This window comes from Pan troglodytes, chromosome 2 (assembly GCF_028858775.2).
Source record: "Pan troglodytes isolate AG18354 chromosome 2, NHGRI_mPanTro3-v2.0_pri, whole genome shotgun sequence".
Classification (NCBI taxonomy): domain Eukaryota; kingdom Metazoa; phylum Chordata; class Mammalia; order Primates; family Hominidae; genus Pan; species Pan troglodytes.
In genome coordinates this window covers 132,796,199-132,821,835 of record NC_086015.1, presented here as the reverse complement: position 1 = coordinate 132,821,835, position 25,637 = coordinate 132,796,199, and the positions used below count along the sequence as shown (strand labels likewise).

Genomic DNA, 25,637 nt, shown 5'->3' with positions numbered 1-25,637 from the left:
GAGGGTGGACGCTGCCCTATCCTGTCCTCCCTTAGCCTGAGCTGTGACCCTGGACACACCCACCCACCGCCGAGCCCACTGCCCCGTGGGTGGCTTCCATGTCTTCCCTGTAGAATGACCAGAGAACCCCTTGGCCACCCCATTCCCCATTGTCCAGATGGGGAAGATGAGGCCCAGGAAGGAAAAGTAGATGACGCCAGATCACACAACACAGGGCTGGACTTGTGCTTAGCTCTGGACTCCCCATCCAGTGCTCGTCTTTGCAACTAGCCCCGCCCCCACCATCTGGGCTGGGGGTTGGGGACGCAGCTCCTTTCTGGACCCCTCCTGGAGGCGCGTCCTGGGTAGGAAGCGTTGACGAGTCCTGGAGGCGTGCCAGCCACCCCCCTCCCCAGCTCCCTGGAACTCGCCATCTGTTACTTCCATGGAGGAGCTGAGGCCCGTGAGAGCTGTCACACGTGGTGGCCACGTGCCGGGCATCTGGGATGTGTCGGGAAGCCTCGTGGCAGGGGCTGGAGCTCTGGGAGGGCTAGGGTGGGGCCTGCCCTCAGCCCTCAAGCCCCACCCTGCAGGAGTTGGGGCAAGCGCCTCCAGGATCAGCCAGGGGGCTGGGTGGGTGGGCAGGATGGCTCTGCCCCTGGGCCGTGGGCGCCTGGGATGGGGAGGTGTGAGCCTGACTTGAGTCCTGCCGATTCTTCCCAGCTGTGTGGTGGGGCAGCCTCCACTCTGACCGAGCTGCAGGGGCGCCTGCCCTCCTGCTCCCCAGGGCCTGCTCCTAGAACACTGAAGTCAGGCCCAGCGGTGGGGGCCTGTTTGCTGAGCCTACACCCTGGGGAGCTCTGGGACAGGCCGGGTGTGCTGTTCTGAGGTGGCTGAGGACTAAGAGGAGGGACCCATCTCCAGCTCAGCATGGCAGGGGACAAAACAGGCTTTTGGCCCCGTCAGCAGCCACTTTCCTGTGTTAGCTTCCGGGCTGGGACCCCAGAAGCAGGGAGGTTGACCTGCACTCTCCTCAGGGTGTCACATCTGCCAGCCACAGGGACATAAACAGGAAGCTCTGCCACGCAGCTGGCTGGGTGCTTGGCGTAATACACAAAACCTGAGTCTGTTTACTCAGCAAATATGTATTGGTGCTGCTCCTGAGAAGGCCAGATGAGCCTGGGGAACTGAGCCTCATGACACAAACATTATTGGATACCTCCTGCATACTAATGATAGCAAGCACATATTAGGCCCCTACAGTGTGCGGCCCCTTGAGGTACACAATCTCCAGTTTTCCCAGCAACCCTATTCCCATTGTCCAGGTAGGAAAACCAAGCCTCAGAGAAGGGATCAACTTGCATGAGGTCACATAGCTGGGACATGCAGAGGTGGGGTTTGAACCCAGGCCAGGGCTCTTCCAGCTGCTTTCTGCTGCCCTTGGGGGTGGTGTCAGAGCGGCCGAGCCCTGACCATCCCCGGTTGGCGAGGGGACAGGTAAGCAGCCAGGCAAGAGGCTAAGGGTGATGCCTGGCACACAGGGATGGGGGCAGCTCTAGGAGCTTCGTAGTGCCCCAGCAGACACCTGAATAGTTGCTGCTGAGGGAATGAATGAGGATCAAGTGAGGCACACCCCTTTGATTTGAGGGCAGCATCTGGGAAGGCTTCAGAACAGGGGGCTTTTAAGCTGGATCCTGAAGGCTGTGTTGAGCTTTGCTGGGTGGTAGAAAGGGAGACAGGTGTTCAGGCAAGGGGAGGGCTCAGGCAAAGGCCGGGGCAGGAGAGTCTGGCCGTGTTGGGCGTTGGGGCACGTCTGAGCAGGGCCTGGTAGGGCAGGATGGGAGGTCGGAAGGCTCGAAGAGCAGGGGAACCCCGCTGGGAGTGGAGCCTTAGGAGCTGAATACAAGGCCCCTGGGTTAGATCACTGGGGATGCTGGAGAGGCTTTTAGTGGTGCTGAGTGCATGAGGCCAAAGTTCTTGGCATTCCTGCACTGCTTGCCTCCCTCAAACATTGGACGTGATGGCCGGGAAGGGGATTTTGGGGGACGGGACAGCCCATGCAAAGGCCTGACAGTTTGACCAAGCCCACCTTTCCCAGCAGGAGCCCATGGTGTCCTGCTGGAGTTAGAGGGCAATGCATGCTGGCTTGGTTCTCCTCAAACCCGCCTCCCACTCCCTGTTTCCCACAGGGTGCAGCCCTGGAGTGTAGTTTTGGGCTGGAGGAGATCTTCGAGGCTGTGTGGGTGAATGAGTCTGTTGTACGCTGTGACCAGGTGGTGGTGAGTGGGGTGACTCCAGCATGGGCGGAGGGCGGGCCTGCGTTAAGTCCAGATGCTGTACCCCTCACCCCACCCTGCCTCTCTCTACCTTCTGGTTTCCCCATCCCCAGCAGCCCCAACTTCATCTGCCTCCAAGACACCCATCCCCAGCAGAGCCCCAGGCATTGCCCATGCCCCCTATGCTCTTTTCTGCCCTTTTGCAGCTGCACACGACCCGGAAGAGCCAGGTGTTCCCGCTCAGCCTCCAACTAAAGGGGCGGCCAGCCCGATTCCTGGACAGCCCTGAGCCCATGACAGGTGGGTACCCCCACCCGCCCCACATGGCCTCGGGGCCTCAGTGCAGTGGGTGGGGCTCAGCCTTGTGCGACTCATTCCAGTGGTTGCCCCAAAGCCGCAGATGTCCCACCCCATTGTTCTCCAGCACACACACAGCCTCATATCCCAGCCCTGCCATGCCATGCCAGGCTCCAGGCCTTGGGGTCTCCGTGCATAGTTTCCCCTGCCTTCCTGGGCCTGATCGTCCCCATAGGAAACAGGACACAGTCCCTCTGCAGAGCCTGTAAGGACCTGATGAGCCGGGGCTCGCCCAACCTTGAGCGTGGCATCTGGGGTGTGGTCAGCTCCCCTCGCGTGGCGGCTGTGCAGTTGCTGTGACTGTCTGTGTTGGGTCCACTCTCCAGGGGCTCCTCTGTTCATGGGGAGTCTCAGGCATCCCTGGTGGACGTGGTGCCCTCCAGATTCCCACCATGAAGGTCCCAGAATGGCCCTGCATACCCAAGGTCCTGGAGAACCCTCCCTGCCCTCCTCTTTGGGCTACTTGGAGGGTTTGAAGCCCCAAAGTACTCATAGTCCACATTACTCAGGGATCCCCAGCATCCTAGGGCCCCGCCGGGGTTGATCAGACCCACTGAGGTCTGGGTGGGATCTGGCTTTACCACCCACAGGCCTCGTGAGCTCAGGCGAGTCCCTCCTGTCTGAGCGTCAGCCTCTTCTCTGTAAAGTGAGGCTGACCTGAGGCTCCCAGCTGGAGTCTCTGTGAGGGGAAGGAAATCAATGAAGCAGGGGCTGCACTGTGCTCAGCACAGGCCCCAGGGGTTTGGGGAAGGGGCTAAGAACCTCAGGGGATCCTGACCCCCAGAATCAGGACTTCCTCTGGGTGGGGCACCACAATGATGGGGCGCAGACCTCTTGACAGTTGTTGTGTGTGGAGGGCACAGCGGTGTTGGGGCATGCACCGCAGAGCGGGGCTGACCGAGCTGCCCCGTGTCTCCCCAGTCATGGTCTATAACTGTGCCATGGGCAGCCCCGACTGTTCCCAGTGCCTGGGCCGCGAAGACCTGGGTCACCTGTGCGTGTGGAGTGATGGCTGCCGCCTGCGGGGGCCTCTGCAGCCCATGGCTGGCACCTGCCCCGCCCCCGAGATCCGCGCGGTAAGCATGCCCAGTGGAGGCACGTGGCACCTGCACTCCGGCACGGCTCATGCGCAGTGCCCTCGAGGGTCCCACTTCTTGGGGACCCAAACGGCACATACACCGACACATGGGTGCAGTATCACCTGTGAACAAAAGGAAGTGCTCTGCCTCACAGAGCTGATGTTTCAGTGGGGGAGGTGGACAGTAATAAATAAGGAAATGAATAAATTATAGAAGGCATTGGAAGTGTGGCGTGGAGGAGACACCGAGGGCTGAATGTTGTTAGTTTCAGGGGATACCATGATCACTAAAGCCACCAATGACATGGCCAAACATTGCTCCTGGAAGCTGACCTCAGCATCCTCCAGGAGACCCCCTAAGTAGCGTCCCCAGGCCCACGTGGGCTCAGTAACGCACACCCACATCCTCCTTGCCAGCACAGTGACCTGCCAAGTGGCCACAGTCCCAGCCCCACCTGAGCCTCCAGACCTTCCTCTAAGCAGTGGGTCTGCACGGCTGTGCCCTGCTGGGTGCCTGTTACTGTGGGTAGAAGCCTGCTGGCCTGCAGCCTCAGATCCCATTCGCCCCTCTCTCGGGTCACCTGGCAGATTGAGCCCCTGAGTGGCCCATTGGACGGTGGGACCCTGCTGACCATCCGAGGAAGGAACCTGGGCCGGCGGCTCAGTGACGTGGCCCACGGCGTGTGGATTGGTGGTGTGGCCTGTGAGCCACTGCCTGACAGATACACGGTGTCGGAGGAGTGAGTAGCCACGGTGCCCCCACCTACCTTCTCCAGCAGTGCCAGCCTCTGCTCTGTCCTCCTCACTCCTCCCTCCCCATCCTCTGTCCTCACTCTGCTGCTTTCTGGAAGCCTGTTGCTTCGTGGCCTCCAGGCCTGTGCCGAAGCCATTCCCACCACACATCCTGCCGTTTCTGCTTGGGGCATCTGCTTTATCCCTCCAGCTCTGGCTCTGATGCCCACTCCTCTGGGAAGCCCTCACAGGCTGGCCTAGCACAGCCCTTCTTCCACCTAAGCCTTGCTCTGAGGAAAATCATTTGCAATTAAAAAGGCTGGGGCTACTGGCATGGTTTAGAGATCTGTGACTGGCCCAGAGGGGCCGTAGGAAATACGCGTGAGCAGAGACTGAACTGGCTTTCCTTTTGGGAGGCTGTGCATCAGGCGTGTGGAAGAGCCGTCATCTACCAGCCCAGCAGACGTTCTCATGATCAGAGACCCTTTTGTCCCACCCCCGTGTCTTATAGTTGCAGAACTGTGGGAAACTGATGGGGTAAATTATACATAGAAGGCATTGGAAGTGTGGCATGGCGTGGAATGGGGCGATCCCTGAGCCTGGCTCTAGGGTGGCCGTGGGGGCCAAGGACCGCTGGCTGACCACAGCACCTCCCCTCAGGATCGTGTGTGTCACAGGGCCAGCCCCAGGACCGCTCTCAGGTGTGGTGACCGTGAACGCCTCTAAGGAGGGCAAGTCCCGGGACCGCTTCTCCTACGTGGTAAGGGGGGCTGCAGCCCACTGTCCGGCCCGCCCAGCACGCACACTCCCGGGGGCTGGCCCGAGGCCCAAACGCCTGCCTTCCTCCCACAGCTGCCCCTGGTCCACTCCCTGGAGCCTACCATGGGCCCCAAGGCCGGGGGCACCAGGATCACCATCCATGGGAATGACCTCCATGTAGGCTCCGAGCTCCAGGTCCTGGTGAACGACACAGACCCCTGCACGGAGCTGATGTAAGCCTCTGGGCCCGGCCCACCCCTTCCAGCCCAGAGAAATCAATGGGCTTGGGGGCTGGCGGGCTGGAGGTGACATCCTTGAGCCAAGCCTCTCTTGGGTCTTCATTGGCTGTGTCCCCTAAGCCAAGCCCCTTCTCCTCTCTGAGCCTCAGTTTCCTCAGCTGGTAAGAATAGTACCAGTAATTGGAAGAAGGGCTTTGTGCCAGGTATACAGTAGTTGCTCCATAAGTGATAGCCGTAATGAGAATGGTGTTGATTGCACACACACAGATCTTCTGGCTGGCCCAGGGGTGTGGTGAGTGGCAGGGGTGTGGTTGGAGTCTGTTGGCGAAACACCTTTGTCTTTATTATGCACTTATTGTGTACCAGACCCCACTAATGGGCATTGCTGGGACACCAAGAGGAGCACAACATAGCCCTCAAGGGAAGGGCAGACATACCCACAGGAAGTAGGAACATCCAGTGGGGCTAGGATTGGGAGAAAAGTCAGTGCCTTCAGGGATCTGGGGAGAGAGACTTCACCAGGGTTGGAGGCGGGAGAGAAGACCTGGGAAGGCTTCCTGGAGGAGGTGGGATGGGGCGGAATTTGGAAGTATAAGGAAACAGCTGGGCACGAACTGGGCAGAAGATGAGTTGGGACCAGTCAAGGAGGCCTTGAACCCCAGGCCAAGTGCGTGGACTTGTGCCCCAGGTCTCAGGGGCATTGGCGGTGGGTGAGCAGCAGAAGGCAGGCCCTGCTGATAACTTGCTGCTCCCCCCAGGCGCACAGATACCAGCATCGCCTGCACCATGCCTGAGGGGGCCCTGCCGGCTCCGGTGCCTGTGTGTGTGCGCTTCGAGCGTCGGGGCTGCGTGCACGGCAACCTCACCTTCTGGTACATGCAGAACCCGGTCATCATGGCCATCAGTCCCCGCCGCAGCCCTGTCAGGTGAGACTGGCACCCCGCCCTTCCCCCAGGCTCTCTGGGGCTGCAGGTGGACTGATAGGTTTTGCTGTCCCCCGCAGTGGCGGCAGGACCATCACAGTGGCTGGTGAGCGTTTCCACATGGTGCAGAATGTGTCCATGGCCGTCCACCACATTGGCCGGGAGCCCACGGTGAGGCATTCGGGGCCTGATGGGTGGGAGGGGGTGGCCCAGGCACAGCCAGGGCCCTAACTGACCAGGCCTCCTCCCACTGCATCTCTGTCCCCTCTTCCTCCCTCTGCCTCTGTGTCTCCTCAAACCCCACTCCCCACCGTTTCTTCATGCCCATCTGTCCATCCTGCATCCCGGCCTGGGCCCCTGGCCCTCCTGCACCAGCTCTGCAAGGTTCTCAACTCCACCCTCATCACCTGCCCGTCCCCCGGGGCCCTGAGCAACGCATCAGCGCCAGTGGACTTCTTCATCAATGGGCGGGCCTACGCAGACGAGGTGGCTGTGGCTGAGGAGCTACTGGACCCCGAGGAGGCACAGCGGGGCAGCAGGTTCCGCCTGGACTACCTCCCCAACCCACAGTTCTCTACGGCCAAGAGGGAGAAGTGGATCAAGCACCACCCCGGGGAGCCTCTCACCCTCGTTATCCACGTGAGCACCAAAGGGGCCGGGGTAGGCGGGGGCAAGCGAGCCAGCCTCAGCCGTGGGCCTCGGGAGCACTTCCCCATGAGCATCCTCCCCCTTTGCACCCACAGAAGGAGCAGGACAGCCTGGGGCTCCAGAGTCACGAGTACCGGGTCAAGATAGGCCAAGTAAGCTGCGACATCCAGATTGTCTCTGACAGAATCATCCACTGCTCGGTCAACGAGTCCCTGGGCGCGGCCGAGGGGCAGCTGCCCATCACAGTGAGTGGATGGGGCGCCGGAGCAGGGCAGACCTGGCCCCACCCCTGGCCCATCTGCCAAGCATCTGCCCCTCACCCAGCACCTGAATTCACTGAGCGTTTTCACGCTCAACAGCTCAGTCCAGCAAAGCAGAGCTTTACATCCCCACTTGACATATGAGGAAACTGAGGCCCAAGAACTTAGTGACTTGCTTGAGGTCAGTGATGGGCCCCATCTGGACCTGAACCATCAGAAACCATAAGAAATTGTCCCTGTCCCCCTTGGCGTCTATCCTAGAGCCTGGGCTGCCAGGCACCATGTAGAGGCAGGGGAGCAGGAGGAGCAGAGAGGGGCCAGAACACTATCTCCTTGCATGTCTCCTGGGATGGGGAGCTCACTCTCTCCCAAGCAGCGTGTGCCACCCCAGGATGGCTCTGACTGGGAAAGCTTTCTTTCACCTGCACCTCAGTCCCAGTCCTGCACTCTGAGTCCTCATACCTCACCTACCCCCTGGTCCCAGGGCAGCCTTGCAGATACTTGGGGACAGCAGCCAGGCCCCGTGAACTGCTTCCTCTTGCTCACTCACTACGCCTCCCAGGCTGTAATGATAATCACAGCCCCCTGTATTGAGCCACCTCTGTGCCAGGCCCAGGACCAAGGGCTTGACAAGCCCTCATTTAGCCTTCCCAGTGTCCCCAGGAGGTGGACATTGTTATCTCTATGTTATCAGTGTGGCACCTGAGGCTCAGAGAGGTTAGGTAATTTACCCAGGGCCACACAGCAAGTGAGGAGCAGAACCAGAGTATAAGTCCAGGAAAGCTACAACCCCCTTCCCCATCCTCTGCACAGATCCAGGTAGGGAACTTCAACCAGACCATCGCCACACTGCAGCTGGGGGGCAGCGAGACGGCCATCATCGTGTCCATCGTCATCTGCAGCGTCCTGCTGCTGCTCTCCGTGGTGGGTAAGGAGCCCCACCCTCAGGACACCTTGGAGGGCAGGCTTGCCACCTTGCCCCAGCCCCTCTGAAGATTGGCAGATGGGAGAAGGCAGGATGGGATGGGGCACAGCTTGAACAAAGGCTTGGCCATGGGAACAGGTTAGGCACCCAGAGGTTGGGGGAGGTGTGCCCTGGCTCCAGCACCAATGGGTAGAAGATGTTAGGTGGCCAGGGGATATGCTAGGCCCACGCCCAGGTCCCTGAATCTCAAGCAGAGAAATTTGGAACCATGTTCTCCAGTCAATAGAGAGCTACTGAAGGTACTTAAGAGAGGATTACTCAGGAAAAATTAACCTACATGTCTGGTGGGCTATACCACTGTTAAAATAATGGTCAATAAAGTAATAGACTCGATGTAGCAGAGAAACTGGAGCCATCATACGCTACTAGAGGGAATATAAAAAAGTGCAGCTGCTTTGGAAAACATTTTGGCAGTTTCTTAGGATGTGAAACATAGAATTACCCTATGACCTATGACCCAGCAATTCCACCCCTAGCTATCTGCTCAAGAGAAATGAAAACGTAGCCACACAAAAACTTGTACACACGTGTTTATAGCAACATTATTTATAATAACCAGGAAGTCAAAACAACCCAAATGTCCATCAACCAATAAATGAATAAATGAAATATGATCTATTCATACAATGGAAAATTATTTATCCGTAAAAAGGAGTGGAGTACTGATCCATGCCACCGTGGGCAGGCACCTTGACAATATTACACTAACCAAAAGAAGACTCACCAAAGGCACATTGTATGATGCCGTTTATATGAAATGTTTAGAATAGGGAAATTCATAGAGACAGAAAGCTGAATGGTGATTGCCAGGGACTAGGGAGAACACGAATGGGGAGTGACTGCTGCATGGGTATGGGTCTTCTTGGGGCAGTAAAAATGCTCTAAAATTAGTGGTGATGGTTGCACAACTCTGTGAATATACTAGAAACCATTGAATTAGGCCAGGCTCAGTGGCTTATGCCTGTAGTCCCAGCACTTTGGGAGGCCAAGGTGGGTGGCTCACTTGAGCCCAGGAGTTCAAGACCAGCTTGGGCAACATGGCAAAACTTTATCGCTACAAAAAATACAAAAATTACCTGGGCATGGTGGCATGAGTCTGTAGTCCCAGCTACTCAGGAGGCTGAGGTGGGAGGATCACCGGAGCCTGGGAGGTGGAGGCTGCAGTGAGATGTGATCGCGCCACTGTACTTCAGCCTGGGGGCCAGAGTAAGACTGTCTCAAAAGAAAAAAAGAAAGAAAAGAAACCATTGAAGTATACACTTTAAATCACTGGATTATATGGTATGTACGTTATTTCACAATAAAGCTGTTTTATTTTTAAAGTGAGTATATTCAATGCAGAAAATTTTTGGAAAAACTGAAAGATGATAAAAGGAAAAAATACCCATCATTAATACCCTGTGTATTTTTGTATCTTCCCTCCCAGTCTCTTTTCTGAAAATACTATATATTAATAGATATTTTAATACATTATATATATATTCCTCCCCACCCCAGGAAAGGTTATAATGTAATATTGCTTTGTAATCTGCTTTTAAAAGTTTCTTAATTTACAAGTAACACCTGGTCATTGTAGAAGGAATAGAAAATGCTCAAAAGCAGAAAGTAAACAGAAGTCACCCAGAATCCTCCCACCCAGGAAAGCCACTGTTAACCACTATTTCACACACACGTATTCCTGTTTGTTTTTTTTTAACGGGGCTAGACAAATTCTAACAGAGGTATAACACTCCACACTTCTTTTTCTAAGGACGGGCCATCAGGCATTGCTTTGCTGGCCATTCCCCAAGCCCTCTGTCCATGGGAGAGCTCCCCGCAACTCCCCACCCCCCACCCCAACCCTGCCCAGGAGGGAGGACTGCAGGGCCTCCTCCCACACCCTGCCCAGAGGAGCTGGAGCGGAGGCCAGAATACAGCAGGCGCCAATAAAGGCTTTCCAAAGGGCACCAGAGGCCTGACCTGCCTCTCCACTGCCCGCAGCCCTGTTCGTCTTCTGTACCAAGAGCCGACGTGCTGAGCGTTACTGGCAGAAGACGCTGCTGCAGATGGAGGAGATGGAATCTCAGATCCGAGAGGAAATCCGCAAAGGTAGTGGGCTGGGACCCTGCAGGGCTGGGCCTCAACTTTCCCTCCTAGGGGATGGGTTCTCGGGCCGCTCACGGCTGTCCGTGTGTCCGCCAGGCTTCGCTGAGCTGCAGACAGACATGACAGATCTGACCAAGGAGCTGAACCGCAGCCAGGGCATCCCCTTCCTGGAGTATAAGCACTTCGTGACCCGCACCTTCTTCCCCAAGGTGAGCCCGAGCCTGAGCCTGCCCTGAACCTGTGCCAGCCACCTCAAGGCAACTCGACCTCTCTGAGCCCTGCCAGCCTATAGGGTCCCTTGAGCAGTGCCAAACCTGCACAGCTGTCCGCAGCCGTCCTGGCCACTTGCCCTGGCCTGCCACGGGGAGAAGGGTTGGAGGCAGATTCTCCACTGTCATTCTCTGCTCACTTGATGTTTAACAGTCTATATGGAAGCCAGCTGCAGCCCCGCTGTCCTGGCCAGCTGGGCCTGCCTCTCCCCTTTTCAAGGTGGGGCAGAAGCAGCCAGGGCTGTCCCAGGCCAGCCTCTCTCCTTCCTGTGCCTCTTCCCAGCCAGGCTTCCCTTGGTCTCTACACTCCCTCCTCCTGTCCACTGGACTCCTGCCCCATCCCTTCCATGCCTCTCATGCCTCCCCTTGCCCTTCCAGGGTCCACTACCCTCACTCTACCTCCTAGTGGTACCACCCTCTCTCCCCTGTCCACACCATTCCCCACACAGTGGCCAAAGCAAGCCCATGTTTGACTACATCATTTTTCACGAAACCCTCCAGTAGCTTTTCCCAGCCTCAGGCTAAAGCTCAGACTCCCAGCCTTTCTGCCCCAGTTTCCCCCATTGCACATGGAGCTGCTTTTGCTTCCCCTTAAGTCTTGTGCTGTCTTGTGTGGCCACACCCCTGGAATTCCACAGCCCCCAGGCTTGGCCCACTGCCTCTTATTCCTTTATGGGGAGCTAATTCTGTGCCAGTTTCCCCCAGCAGCCCAAGCCAGTGCCCCTTTCTGTGTGAGTGACCTTTCCATGCCAGCAGGGGGTGTCCAGCCCCGCTGAGATGCTGGGGGTCTGCCTCTGCAGTGTTCCTCCCTTTATGAAGAGCGTTACGTGCTGCCCTCCCAGACCCTCAACTCCCAGGGCAGCTCCCAGGCACAGGAGACCCACCCACTGCTGGGAGAGTGGAAGGTGAGTACCCCACGACCCACACACAGTGGGCTGCTTCAGGGCAACCCTGCTCCCCCCTGGGTCCCCTTTCCAGTTCATCTAATGCATTGATCCCTGTCATGCGGAGTTGGGAGGCATCTGCCATTGTAAGGTACTGAGCCCTCCATCCCAGGAGGCATTCAGGCAGCCATTCAGGGTATTATAAGTGCTGCCCCCGCAGGCCAGGTAGAGCAGACAGAGGATTGGGCCCCCCTGTACACCCACTCAACCTGCTTAGAAAATGGAAGGTGAGAGTCCTCCACACTGGGATGCCAGGTTACCTCCAGGCACCCTTACCCTTCTCTGAGCCCCACTTTTCAATTCAACCAAGCTATTGTTCCCTGTCACAAAGGTTAGGAGGCATCCACTGTGGAAGGTAATGAGCTCCCCATCCCAGGAGGCATACAAGCAGCCGTCGTAAGCACTGGCTGTTAGGCTAGGCAGGGGCACTGGGCCCCTCTGGACACCCCATCACCAGTTGCTTCCACAGATTCCTGAGAGCTGCCGGCCCAACATGGAAGAGGGAATTAGCTTGTTCTCCTCACTACTCAACAACAAGCACTTCCTCATCGTCTTTGTCCACGCGCTGGAGCAGCAGAAGGACTTTGCGGTGCGCGACAGGTCAGGCTGTGACAGACTGGGGTGGGGTAGGGAAGAGGAGCCTGTCCAAGGCCACACAGCATCAGGTCCTGGGTCCTGGGGCTCTGGGGCTCCTGACACCCCCATATTCCAGCCCTTCCTGGGCCGGGATGCCCAAGACCTTGGCTCACGGGGCACGATGGTTGCTGTGGACATAGAAGAAGGTGGCTGTTTCTCCAGGAGGATTCTAGCCCCACTCACCCCTCGCAGGACCCACCCACACAGGCACTCCTGGGATCGATGGGCCCGGGGATGAGGCGGCACTGAGACCCTGGGACCCACAGCTCCTAGGGCCTCAAGGTGCAGTTGACACCTGCCTCCCGCTCACAGGTGCAGCCTGGCCTCGCTGCTGACCATCGCGCTGCACGGCAAGCTGGAGTACTACACCAGCATCATGAAGGAGCTGCTGGTGGACCTCATTGACGCCTCGGCCGCCAAGAACCCCAAGCTCATGCTGCGGCGCACAGAGTCTGTGGTGGAGAAGATGCTCACCAACTGGATGTCCATCTGCATGTACAGCTGTCTGCGGGTGAGGCTGCCTGGGGACAGACAGAGCCCAGGCGGGGGACGTGGCAGGGACTCAGCGGCAGTGACCCCACGGCCTCCCAGGCCTTCCCTGGCACCCTCAGGCCAGCTCTGCCAGGAGGGAGTGTTGCATGAGACAGGCCAGGCCCGTAGGACCTGTTATGCAGAGAGGGGAGCCATGGCCCCGGGGAGCCCTGGCTGGCTTGCTGCAAGGGCTCAACGGATGCTTGGGGCATAACAGAGGTTGTGTCAGGGGCCTTGTCCCATCTGTGGTTTTCTCAGTCATCCACCCTTCCCTGCTCTGGATTCAGGAGATGAAATCAGCCCCTGGCTGGCCCTTGAGGCTCTCCCAGCCCTAGGCTAGGCGAGACGTGGAAACAAAATACAGGGTGGCCAGTGCCTTGCAGCAGAGCTCAGCTCATGAGGCCTCCCTCTGTCTGAAGGCTTCAAGGTGGCTTCCTGGAGCAGGCAACGCTGTGCTGAGTGAGCCAGGCGAGGAGTGGTGGGGAGGGTGCTCCAGGCATCGGGTACAGCACAAGGGCAGAGGCCGGGAGGAGGGGATGTTCGTGGAAGGAATAGAAGGAAGGCCAAAGAATCTTCTGGATGACAGCGGAGGCTGGGAAGAGGGTGGGCCCGGTAACCAGGGCCTCCTGCATTCTGCCAGAAGGACCCCCATAAGCTCTCTTCGCAGAGCAAGTGTTGCTTAGCCTCTTGTCCTGTCCCACTGTCCAGCTGCCCTATGGTGGCAGAGGCTAGAGGGCTGCCTGGAGGATTGTGGGAGAAAGGCAAAGGCCTGCCTGGAGCCCAGAACCGGGGCCTCAGATGTTCTGTTTTTTGTTGTTAATTTTTGAAGAGATGGGGGTCTTGCTTTGTTGCACAGGCTGGTCCCAAACTCCTGGGCTCAAGCAATCCTCCCGCTTTGGCCTCCCAAAGTGCTGGGATTACAGGGGTGAGCCACTGCACCCAGCCAAGATGTCCTGGGCTTGAGTCCGATCTTTGGCACAGCCCAGCTGTGTGACTCTGGGCTACTCATTGCCCTCTGTGGGCCTTGGTTTCCTTCTGTCAAATGGGGCCTCTGCCCCTGAGCCTGGGGCTTGAGGGCCAAGTAGCCTGGGGGAGCCCCACGGCTCCTCCTGGGGGAAGGGGGTAGTGGGGTGGAGCAGAGGCAGGGCCTGGGAGGGGCCACTGGGGTGCCTCCACCTTCTGCGGGCTGCCTCACTGTGGGCCATCAGGAACCACAAGGGCCACTGTGGACCCTGGACCTCACTCCCCTGGCTTCTTTCTGTGGCCTCAGCCAGGCCTTCCCCTGTGAGCCTGTTTCCTCCTCTAGAAAGCAGGGAATCAGTGCCTCCCACGCCCCAGACCTGGAGAATTGGACCAGGACTTGGGCTGGCAGGCTGCCTTCGTAATCTTTGCCAAATCTGCCTAATAGTATTATGTACTTAATTTTTCTTTAAATCAATTTTTGTGGATAGTTAAGTAAAACTATCCCAGTGGAACACCTGGGTCCCTTGCTGGGCAATGGCCTTGAGAATCAGCTCCTGGCTCTGGGTCCAGCAGAGCCACTGCCTGGAGGGCCACCCTTGGAGATGGGCAAGAGCAGGGACGTTGAGCCCCATTCCTCCTGAGACTCCACAGTCATCAGCCTGCAAGTGGGGTCGAGGCCACATCGGTGTTTCGGGTCCACCTAAACTCACACTTGGGGGCCCCCCACTTAGTAGAAAGTCACAGGCTTGGGAGTCAGCCGAGCCAGGTCCGATTCCTGCCCTGCCGCTTCCCAGCTGGGTGACCTTGGGCAGGTCACTTGCCCTCTCTGAGTCTCGGCACTGTTGGCTGCACAGTAAGGATGATACTCCGTATCCGGAAGGGTTGCCGGGATGATGCAATGAACGCACCCACCCACAGCTGGTGGTGTTTAATGAACACGAACTTAGGGTCCGTGGAGACACCCTGGAGAGGAGAGTGTTGACACCAGGATCCAAAAGGAGACTGTTGGAGGGGTTGGGGGACGGGGGCGTGAAGGTGTTTGGCCCAAAGCGTGGGGGCTGGAATACAGAGGGGGCCTTGGCCCTGATACCCCCATGCCCCTCAGGAGACGGTGGGGGAGCCATTCTTCCTGCTGCTGTGTGCCATCAAGCAGCAAATCAACAAGGGCTCCATCGACGCCATCACGGGCAAGGCCCGCTACACACTCAATGAGGAGTGGCTGCTGCGGGAGAACATCGAGGCCAAGCCCCGGGTAAGTCGGCAGGGCGGGGAGGGTCCCAGGGCTGGTGTGTCGCCGCCAACGGCATTGACCCAGCCTTCCTGTGCAGGGCCTTGCTGCCTGGGCACTGACATAGTGATGGCAGCAACTCACTGACCTTTCTCTCCCACTCTCCCCCTGCAGAACCTGAACGTGTCCTTCCAGGGCTGTGGCATGGACTCGCTGAGCGTGCGGGCCATGGACACCGACACGCTGACACAGGTCAAGGAGAAGATCCTGGAGGCCTTCTGCAAGAATGTGCCCTACTCCCAGTGGCCACGTGCAGAGGACGTCGACCTTGGTGGGTGGGAATGGGGGCAGAGACCCCGTGTCAGGCGCTTCAGCCGGGGCTGGCCCCTGCCTTGACGGGAAACACTCCTTTCACCTGGCATGGGTGCATGAATGTGGGGACACTGAGAGGATCCAATGAGGCCCCCTCAGCAAGAAGCTCTTACTCTGTAGGAGACAAGTCCTGCAGTGTGAGTGAACTACAGACAACAGCAAAAAGCCTTCAGGAAAGGCTTCCTAATTCCTAAAGGAGGGATGCTGGAGTAGGGTTTGTTTGTTTGTTTGTTTGTTTGTTTGTTTTTGAGACGGGATCTCATTCTGTCACCCAGGCTGGAGTGCAGTGGCGCAACCTCAGCTCACTGCAGCCTCGACCTCCTGGGCTCAAGTGATCCCCTCATTTCAGCCTCCTGAGTAGCTGGGACTACAGGAGTGCACCACCACATCCAGCTAATTTTACTTTTTGTAAAGATAGTGTCATGCTGTGCTGCCCAGGCTGGTCTTGAACTCCTGGGCTCAAGCGATCCTCCTGCCTCATCCTCCCAAAGTGCTGGGATTACAGGTGTGAGCCACCGCGCGGGGCCTGGAGTGGGTTTTATAGGAGTCTTGGTTAGGCCAAGGGTTTCATCAGCAATTGTAACATGAACAGCCCTGCAGACAAGGCCATTTCCAGAGCTCCTCCTCTGTGCCCTCCACCCTGGCACCTTCTCTTTGTACCCTCACACTCTCCCCCAGCTCTTTCCTGCCCTCCCCATTTTACAGATGGGAAAATGGAGGCTCAGAGAGAGGTATGGCTTGCCTCAGTTTACATGGAGAGAGCGAGAGGCCTCTCCCTATGTGGCTGGGCCGGTACCTACCCCTCAGGCCCAGCTCCCTGCCCGGACCCTGATGGCCTGTCCCTTGTCCCCCAGAGTGGTTCGCCTCCAGCACACAGAGCTACATCCTTCGGGACCTGGACGACACCTCAGTGGTGGAAGACGGCCGCAAGAAGCTTAACACGCTGGCCCATTACAAGGTGCAGCCCTGCCCCCCGCCCCCATTTCCCCACCCTCATGCCCCCACCCCAACCTCCGGCCTCTGACCTCGGCCTCTCCCCTCCCATCAGATCCCTGAAGGTGCCTCCCTGGCCATGAGTCTCATAGACAAGAAGGACAACACACTGGGCCGAGGTAGTGCGGGTGCACGTGGGAAGGGAGCCTAGGCTGCGTGTGGACAGGGGCTTCCATCCCATGCCCCAGTGGGGAAGCTGAGGCTCCGAGAGGCAGGGCTGGCCTGGGCTGAGGTCTCCTTGGTGGGGGCTGGGCGGGGCCAGCCTCCTCTGACCCAGTACTGCTGGGGCAGGGCCCACACCAGGCCTCCTCAAGCTGATTTCCTGCGGCAGCTGGAGAGAGGCCCCGGGAGGGCAGGATGCAGTTCCAGGAGGTCTGGGCAGCAGCCAGGCCAGAAGGGGGGCCAGCATGCCCGTCTCAGCCTTGGGCCATGTCCCTGCCTCAAGTGCCCCCTCCACACCCTCAGACGCCCCAGGCACAGCCTCCTGGCTGCCAGGCCTGCGAGCCCGGGATCCTCTGGGTCTCGGGGTCCCCTTCTAAGGTTGAGAGCAGAGTCTCAGTCTCTCCCAGCAGCCTGGGAATCTGGGCTGGCAGGAGCTCTGGGCTCAGGGGTGGGGTGGGCAAAGGCACCCACCCCCGCCTGCCTGGGGCCCCTCCTCCCCCGTGGCTGCATCTTCCTGTTTCTCTCCACCGCTGTCCCTCCTTCCAAGTCCCTCCATCCCGGGTCACTGTGTGTGTGTCTTTCTCTCTCTGCCTCACTCTGTCTCGCTCGCTGTGTGTCTGTGGATCTCACTTATCTCTCTCTCCGTCTCTCCCAGACTCAGTCTCCCCATGCGTCTCTGCATCTCTGTCTCATTCTCTCTGACTGTCTCTTTGGATCTCTGTCTCCGTTTCTGTTTCTCTCTCCATCTTTCTGTCTCTGCTTCTGTTTCTCTCCCCATCTTTCTGTCTTGTTTCTGTTTCTCACTCCATCTTTCTGTCTTCATTTCTGTTTCTCTCCTCTCCTCTCCCATGTTTATTTATTGTGTTTTTCCTCTCGCAGTGAAAGACTTGGACACAGAGAAGTATTTCCATTTGGTGAGTGCCCACCCTCGGCCCCGGGGGATCCAGCCCCTCAGTGGGTGTGGCCTTGGCTTTCTGTGGCCCTGGGCCTCTTGGGAAAAGTGCTCCCGGCCCTGCGAAAGGCTGGGGGGTGGGGGAGTAGGGATGGGGCCCAGAATCAGGAGGGAACCACAGCCCTTGTGTGCTAAGAAGCATGGCAGAGCCAGACCTCCCACAGGCGGCCGAGGATGGGGCCTGGTGCGGACACTGACCACTGCCCGGCCTCCCAGGTGCTGCCTACGGATGAGCTGGCGGAGCCCAAGAAGTCTCACCGGCAGAGCCATCGCAAGAAGGTGCTCCCGGAAATCTACCTGACCCGCCTGCTCTCCACCAAGGTGAGTCCGGCCTCAGTCTCCCCTCTGTGCAGTGGGTACAAGGCTCCAGCCCCAGCTCCAGAGGGTCATTGCTCAGGGCCAGCTGTGCACCCGCGGCTGGGAGAGGGGTGTGAGTTCTTCCTGTTTCCCCTGTGGGGCTGGAGGGGCAAGAGGCTGAAGGCTTAGGGTCCCACTTGAGGAGGCATTTCTCACAGCCAGGAAAAATGCCTGACAGAGACATCTATGTTAGCCCACGTAACAGGGTACAGCAGAGGCCCAGAGGGATCAGTGATGTCCCCAAGGCCACGTGGCTCAGTGGCAGCGCCGGCACCCCACAGCCCATACTCTGGCACTTCCAGTTCTCGACTCCATGTGCCAGTGCCTCGATTAGTCCTTTCAACGCCTCTGGGAGGCAAGTGAGCCAGAGAGGCTTGGTGACCAGCCTGATGCCATGTGGCTTCTTCATTCAGCAGCCTGGCATTTCAAGCTCCGCAGAGCCACCAAGGGTGCCCACTAGCCCTCTGCACGTGGCCCGGGGCTGACGGCGGCCACCCCACTCCCCCGCAGGGCACGTTGCAGAAGTTTCTGGATGACCTGTTCAAGGCCATTCTGAGTATCCGTGAAGACAAGCCCCCACTGGCTGTCAAGTACTTTTTCGACTTCCTGGAGGAGCAGGCTGAGAAGAGGGGAATCTCCGACCCCGACACCCTACACATCTGGAAGACCAACAGGTGGCGGGTGGGGGGCCGTGTGGACTTCACTGTGCCACTGGGGCCCCTGTGGCAGGGGGTTCAGAGTCTAGTCTTCTGGCCTCGCCTGCTTGGGGTCAAGCCCTCCTCTGCCATTTCCCAGCTGTGTGTTCTCGGATGAGTGACTTAGCCTCTCTGTGCTTCAGTTTCCCCTCCACTGTAAAATGCGACCCATGTTAATGGTGGGAATTAACTAGAAGAGTGCCCAGAAGCATGGTCTAGGTGTTGCCCTTACTATCATTCTCCCGCACCCCTCTCAGGCGGGCACCATCAGCTCCACTTCACAGATAAGCACACTGAGGCTCGGAGAAGCAGCACCTGCTCAAGACCACACAGCCTGGGACAGTAGAGCCAGGCTCGGCCCTACATTATCTGAATCTCTTACCCAGTTGGTAGCCCTCCTTTGAGGCACCTCTTAGCTTGTCGGGGTCATGCACCCCCACAAGAAGTTGCTGGAAACCCAGCCTGACCCTCAGGAAGAATACCACCAGCCCAGGCGCCTCTGTGCAGGGCAGCAGCTTCCTAGAGCTCTGGGGGTACACATGCCCAGGCTGCTGAGTCACTGGGTGGCCTGAGGTGGGGGTGGGGGTGTTGCTCACCCTCTCTGGCCTCTCGAGGACAAGGCCAGAGCTCCAGGCCCTGCCCCCCACAGCCCTGCCACAGCTGCTCTGCTAATGTCGGACTTCCTGCTGCCTGCAAGGGTTCAGGGAGGAGCCAGGGGTGCCCGGGGGCCGGCACCTGGTTCTAATGAGAACCAGGACCTGACTGGAGGCTCAGGAGGGGGTTGGGGGGTACAGCTAAGCCCTGTAGCTCCTGCCTTGCTCCAGCAGGAAACCGGGCTCTCAGCCCCACTGCCACCCCAGCTGGCCAGGGATAGGCAAACTAAGGTTCCCAAAGGTCACATCTTGTGACAAGGCTCCAACCTCAGGCCCTTGAGGGACAAAGCCAGCTCTCTCCTCCACAACTGTCCCTCGACTGCTTCCTACCCCACCCTACCCTCACTGTCTTTGTCACCCTACCCCACAGCCTTCCTCTCCGGTTCTGGGTGAACATCCTGAAGAACCCCCAGTTTGTCTTTGACATCGACAAGACAGACCACATCGACGCCTGCCTTTCAGTCATCGCGCAGGCCTTCATCGACGCCTGCTCCATCTCTGACCTGCAGCTGGGCAAGGTCAGCTGTTCCCAGGACCAGGCCAGGCCCATGCACAGGGCCAGAGTGGGGTGCCGACCATGGGTAGCCTCCTCGACTCTCTGAGGCTGAGCTCAGAGATCTTCCTGGGAGGGGAACCAAAAGAGCTCAGGTCTAGGGGATGTGGGATGAGTGACTCATTCAGACAGGGAGACACCTAGAAGCCAGTACCTTCCATCAGAAACTCTGTATCGCTGCAGACCAACTGCACATGCTGCAGCTGTGCCTGGCACTGGCTTTGAACACAGGCCTGAGAACCCGGTGTGGGAAAGCCAGTATGAGATTGGACAACCTGCTTGGTCAGGCACAACATCATCTGAAAACCGGGCCAGGCTCTGGGCAGCAGCCCCTGAAAAGTCAAAAGCCATTCAAGCGAGCATTCAGTGAAGGGGTGGGCAGAGGGGTGATGGGTGGCTAGGAGCTCTGAGATTCATGCGGTGTGTTGGGGGCACACAAGGCTGTGTCTGGCCTTAGAGGTTGAAGATGAAAGAGGGTGGCCTTCCAGGCAGAGGGAACGGCGCAGGCAAAGACAGGGAGGCAGGAAAGCACCCGGTTGCTGTGAGCAGGGATGAGATTGTATCATTAAAGCTGGCACTGCAGGATTGGTCCAGGTCGTCTGTGACCCTGCATTTAGCCCACGCATTTCAGAGACGGACCACGGGAAAGAGAAAATGCCATCGCTCCACTACTTCTCACGTACTGCCTCCGAAGGCAGGGTGCCCGTGACTGACAAAGAACTGGGAGTGTTCTTGGCACTTCTTTCAGGCGTTAGGAGCATGTGGTGGGAAATATTCCACTGAGCCAGCACTCAGGCTTCCAGGAATCCTAGCCACCAAGACCTATCACCCTGAGAAGGACACATCCTTGTTACGTGGAATGGGCTGCGTGCAGTGAAGAGCTGGCATGCCCGTGCACTTTTCCCCCTGAAAGAAGTAGGGCCCCTCCCCACCCACGTCATTGTCCTAACAGTCCTGGGGAAAGTAGGCGGGGCAGACAGAGCACAGTGAGGAGCCCCTGGTCTGGGGCCAGCTGAGTGTGGGGACTTTCAGTGACCGGGTGAGACTCTTTGGGCCTCGGGGGCCTGCTAAGGTCACTTATGTGGCAGGAGGGATGAGGGCTCATCCAGAAAACGACCAGATCCATCCTTTCTCCAGCAGCCATCTAACACCCTCGCTCTTCTCTGCCCAGGATTCGCCAACCAACAAGCTCCTCTACGCCAAGGAGATTCCTGAGTACCGGAAGATCGTGCAGCGCTACTACAAGCAGATCCAGGACATGACGCCACTCAGCGAGCAAGAGATGAATGCCCATCTGGCCGAGGAGTCGAGGGTGCGGTGGCTCGGCGGCGGGGGATGGGGGCCTGAAGAGCTGAGGGATCGGGGGTCGGGGGCTGGGCCTCAATGCCTCCACTGGAGTAAGGGCAGGGAGCGCAGAGGGCATTTCAGAAGTGGCTGTGGCCTCTTGCTGGCCTGCAAATTCGTCATGCATTTTCCCAGAGTTTGAGGAGCGGGGGCAGGAGAGCACCCTCTGGATGGAGAGGAGATTGGACTTCAGGGTCCGGGAAGCCGTCTTCGTCCATGGGACTTGAGGGGCCTCATCGCTGAACTGTTCTGTGGGGGCCGTGGGGAGTTGGGGGTTGTGTGCAAGCAGCTGGCTTTGCTGGGACTAGGCTCAGCTTTGACCGCTGGGCTAATCTCCTCCCCATCCTGCCTCCTTATAGAAATACCAGAATGAGTTCAACACCAATGTGGCCATGGCAGAGATTTATAAGTACGCCAAGAGGTATCGGCCGCAGGTGAGTGCCCCAGGGTGAGGCACCTGCCCTCGGGGTAGGTGAGCTTCCTACTCAAGTACACACATCTCAGGGTGCTTGCCCCTAATGGACGGATGTCACTCGTGGTAGACGTTCGGGGTGTGTTCTCCTCCACGAACTGAGGCAGGGCTACCAGCCATGGCCCGGCTGACTCCGCTGCTCCCCTCAGATCATGGCCGCGCTGGAGGCCAACCCCACGGCCCGGAGGACACAACTGCAGCACAAGTTTGAGCAAGTGGTGGCTTTGATGGAGGACAACATCTACGAGTGCTACAGTGAGGCCTGAGACACATGGAGAGTTGGTCAGGCTGCTGCTGGGAGAAATGGACGCCCACTGGGCCTCAACTTGATCTTCTACCCCGTGCCTGTGACTCAGACTGGGAAATACTGAGCAGAGACGGCTGGGGCGGGGGCAGGAGGAGGGGCTGCTCTCTGAGACAGGGGCGCCCCCGCCTTGACCCCTGGGCACCTCCATCCCCTCCCACCTGTCCCCAGATCAGTCTCCGGGATGGAGGCCAGAGAGCTGGTCAGGCTCCCCCGTCTGCCCAGCACGGCCTGCACTGTGCCCACCCACTTGCTCCACAACGTCCAGTTGGTCCTGCTGCCAAGAGCCCCGTGCATCCAGGCAGCCAAGCACAAACTGGGGGAGAGGAGGCCGCCAGCCCGGAGGCTGCAGCCCAGAAACTCTACCTCATCCACACTGGTGCAGGGAGCCCTCCTTGAACTGACCTTCGATTGGTTTCTGCTTCAACTACCAAAATGTTATCTCCACTTCCCCCTCACCCATAGAGGATCCTGGCCACAGACAGTTTGAAGTAGTGTCAGATTTTTGTTGCTTGGGCGGCTGTTGGTAGAGTGGGCAGTGCCCGCGCCATGGGGTGCTCTGTGGGCTTCTCCAGGAGCAGGGAGGGTGGAGGGGAGGGATGGGGGGCACAGGAGCTGGGAGCCCCGTCTCCAGGAAAAGGAGAGGGGTTAAGATGCACCGAGGCTGTAGCTGGGCTACTTGATCTTGCTGAAAGTGTTTCTAAAGATAGCACCACTTCTTTTTTAAAGCTTTTATATATTAAAAAACGTATCATGCACCAACTGTGAATAGCTGCCGCTTGCGCAGAGGACCCGGGGAGGGGTCCCGAGAGGCTCCCCATGCAACACTGGAAATGACTGTTCCAGAGAGCGGGCAGACCTGGCAGAGCACCCCTGGCGCCTGAGACCACCACCCATTCCGTTCCTGCCAGAAACGACCCTCTGTGGCCGATGGGCCATGCGGGCCCCTCGCAGCCAACTCAGCCAGTGTTGGGACTGGCTCAGAGCCCATGGGGGCTGGAGGGGGGCAGCTGGGACTCTGGAATCTTCTTTATAATAAAAGCCTTATGGACAAACCTACTGTGGGCTCCAGCCTTTGTCCTGAGATAGCCAAGCGGGAGAATGGGCAGTTTCTTTACCAGTTTGTGAGAGAGAGGAGGGAGGGAGCCTGCCATCCCTCCTGTCTCAGCTGCACTCTTGAGGTTTGGGCAGACACCTGACTAGCTTCTGAGAAGGCAGTCAGGGGCCAGGAGATGAAACGAGACGGTGCAGGCTGCATGCATGCTGTGGGCCCGGCCCAGAGCTGCCATTCCTTAAGCTCTGAGGACACCCCGGGACCTCCAGGAAGATTTCACAGCTGCTGTGTGCTGCCTGCAACTGGGTGGGCCCTGCTCCTAACCTCATCTCTAACAAGCCCATCAGGAATGTGCTAGCATCCCTGTATGACAGACGCAGCAACTGAGGCTTAGCACAGCTGAAGCAATTCTCAAGGTCACACAACCAGGAAGGGACAGAATAAGGACCAGGTCCCATGGTCCTTCCGGGCCAGAGTCTCCACAGTGGTCCCCAAAATGGGCAGGGAGGCCAAAGGTGACCACCCTGGAAAGGGAACTGACACTTAACTTACCCCGAATTTCTCATCAAGCTTAAAAAATACATAGCATTAAGCTCATTTCTCAGACAAGGAAGCAGGCAGTTTAACCCCCAAGCCCAGTTTAACCCTAAACGCTGTTCCCCACAAGTACAGGCTGTTCCTCACCCCTCCCCACAAGAACAATGAACCTGATGCAGACACCCCTTTCCAGCCCTGCTGGCTCCTCCCCAACCCCAGGGAAAGATCTCGAGTGCCAGCTCCAAAGGTACAGCAACTCCATTTAATTTCTTGCTTTTTTGAAGGAAAAATAGTTACACATGTATTTATCAAGAGTAAGAACTAGGACAAAAGATTCATAAAATTTAAACAAAATCCCACAAATACCAGTTCTAAAATTAATGAGAACAGAAAAGTGAGAACAGTAAACAACCTTTTGCTTTAAAAATAGCTTTTTCCTACAGTGGCTTCTGTGTGGAAAGATAGTCTTTATCTTTCACATTTTCTATTCTGAGCATTGATTCCTTCTTATTAAGCAGCAGATTTTCTAATTTAAGTTATCAGCACATTTGATAGCATTTTGAGGGTGAGGGGGGTGGGTGTGATTCTGGAATGAATACACGGTTCCCAGAGAAATGTAGGAAGCACAAAAAGCGTGAAGAAAATAAAAGCTGCCCTAACCGTTTGTGGCGAGCGTCTCTGAGAATGCCAGCCACACGGGGCGCTTGGATGGGGCGGGGCCGAGGAGTGAACTCAGGATCAGGGTGTGCACACCATTTTGCAACCTGATTTTCCCCCATGCGACAATATGTCAGTAACATTTTTCTATGTCATTAAATATTCCACAGCCTGTCTTAATGTCTGATTAACATTCAGTTCCTCCTTGACGTTTAGAAATGTATTTGCAAATGGAGGAAATCTCTAGTTTCCAGAGTCGTTTCTCAGCACAGAAGGTGGCCACCTTCCATGAACCAATTATAATCCTTATCTGGGGCTCTGAGGACCTGGCAGCTGTGGGCAGGAGGGAGGTTCCTACCCTTTGAGGGTCATAGGAGGCTAGGGACCCCTGATGTAGCATCCTTAAACTAAACTCCTTTGAAAAGGAAAGAAACCATTGCAGCTAAGGGAGGTAACTTGCCCAAGGTTTCATGGATGCTAGACACCCCCCACCCCTGTCCCCAGCTCATGGACATGAGATGCCCACTGATGCCCCCCGCACTGCAGGCTGCCTGGGGGTGCCACAGCACTGGGCCAAGCCGTGAATGAGCAGTGGCAGGAGCAGACCCCTCCTCAGGAAGCACCAGCCCGGCCCCATCCCACCATCTGCTCTGGGTGCCCCTCTGGGTCCTGCTGGCAGCCACATTACAGACACCCCAGGGGGGCTGTCAGCACATCTAGGCAAAGCCGGGATTCCAGGAGGAGAGGGTGGGGTGGTGGAGCAGGGGCAGGAAGGGAGCAGCTGATGCCCCATGCTGAGCAGCCTGCTTCCCTTTGTGCCCCGTCTGCCCCCTTCTCAAGTCCTGTGCAGTTTGCCTCTGACTCCCTTACTCCACCTCTTCCTTCTCTCTATCCTCCGTGGCTAGGCTGCCACCTCTCATCAGGACCATATCTCGGCAGCCTCCTGGCACGTGCCAAGTCCTCACCTCAGGAAATGGTCACCCAGCAGTCACCTAGCTATCTAGACCCCAAATTGTGGACTGACTCATCAGTGACCCTTCCTACATCCAATCCATCAGCAGAGCCCGTTCACACCATCTTCAACAGCGATCCAGAAGCTACCACTTCTAACCCTCCCTCTGTGAGCATGTCCTGGCTGGCCACCACCCCCCTCATCTGGGTTGTGGCAGGAGCCTCCTCACAGGTCTGTCTGCCCGCCCACATCCCTGCAGAGACTCCGTTGCTTGCCGTCCTCTAATGGTTCCTTATGACAAAGCCCACCGTGCTTGCCCTTGGCTTACAAGGCCCTGCGTGATCCAGCCGCCATCTACTCTGCAGCCCTTGTTCCAGTGAAAGGAAGGGGATCTGTTTAGAAAGATATATTGCTATGGGACACACCACCCCAGTACCTAGTGGCTTAAAATAACAGCAGTCACTTATTTTGCCCACGAATCTGCAATCAGGGCAGGGCTTGGCAGGAAAGGCTTGTCCCTGTTCCACCAGGTTTCTGCTGGGCCAGCTCAATTAGGGCTGGAAGATGCAGTTCCAACACGCATTCAGATGGTGGCACGTGGTACCAGCTGGTCAGAGAGTTCAGCAGGAGCTGAAAATTGGAGTCCTCAGTTCCTCTCCACAAGCTGCGTGGGCTTTCCCATAGAGTG

General features: G+C 57.7%; 1 protein-coding gene across 5 annotated transcripts in view; it reads left to right on the top strand.

The window, feature by feature from the left end:
- PLXND1 (plexin D1) overlaps nt 1–22,808 on the top strand; it is a 51,526-nt gene extending 28,718 nt beyond the window's left edge. For 2 of the 5 annotated variants that reach the window (XM_009446434.5, XM_016941876.4), the window contains 27 exons: nt 2,169–2,258; nt 2,462–2,555; nt 3,534–3,688; nt 4,279–4,430; nt 5,083–5,182; nt 5,275–5,414; nt 6,179–6,346; nt 6,424–6,514; nt 6,719–6,982; nt 7,087–7,236; nt 8,065–8,179; nt 10,217–10,324; nt 10,418–10,530; nt 11,391–11,495; nt 12,004–12,134; nt 12,483–12,681; nt 14,770–14,916; nt 15,067–15,223; nt 16,119–16,222; nt 16,313–16,376; nt 17,299–17,333; nt 17,588–17,692; nt 18,239–18,402; nt 19,447–19,594; nt 20,801–20,941; nt 21,333–21,407; nt 21,595–22,808. In XM_009446434.5, the coding sequence (XP_009444709.3) occupies nt 2,169–2,258; nt 2,462–2,555; nt 3,534–3,688; nt 4,279–4,430; nt 5,083–5,182; nt 5,275–5,414; nt 6,179–6,346; nt 6,424–6,514; nt 6,719–6,982; nt 7,087–7,236; nt 8,065–8,179; nt 10,217–10,324; nt 10,418–10,530; nt 11,391–11,495; nt 12,004–12,134; nt 12,483–12,681; nt 14,770–14,916; nt 15,067–15,223; nt 16,119–16,222; nt 16,313–16,376; nt 17,299–17,333; nt 17,588–17,692; nt 18,239–18,402; nt 19,447–19,594; nt 20,801–20,941; nt 21,333–21,407; nt 21,595–21,711 (3,432 nt within the window). In that variant the 3' untranslated portion in view covers nt 21,712–22,808. The remainder of the gene's footprint in view (nt 1–2,168; nt 2,259–2,461; nt 2,556–3,533; nt 3,689–4,278; nt 4,431–5,082; nt 5,183–5,274; nt 5,415–6,178; nt 6,347–6,423; nt 6,515–6,718; nt 6,983–7,086; nt 7,237–8,064; nt 8,180–10,216; nt 10,325–10,417; nt 10,531–11,390; nt 11,496–12,003; nt 12,135–12,482; nt 12,682–14,769; nt 14,917–15,066; nt 15,224–16,118; nt 16,223–16,312; nt 16,377–17,298; nt 17,334–17,587; nt 17,693–18,238; nt 18,403–19,446; nt 19,595–20,800; nt 20,942–21,332; nt 21,408–21,594) is intronic. The other 3 variants (XR_010155766.1, XR_010155765.1, XM_016941875.4) reach the window with 3 other exon arrangements.
- Nucleotides 22,809–25,637: the final 2,829 nt, after the last annotated feature.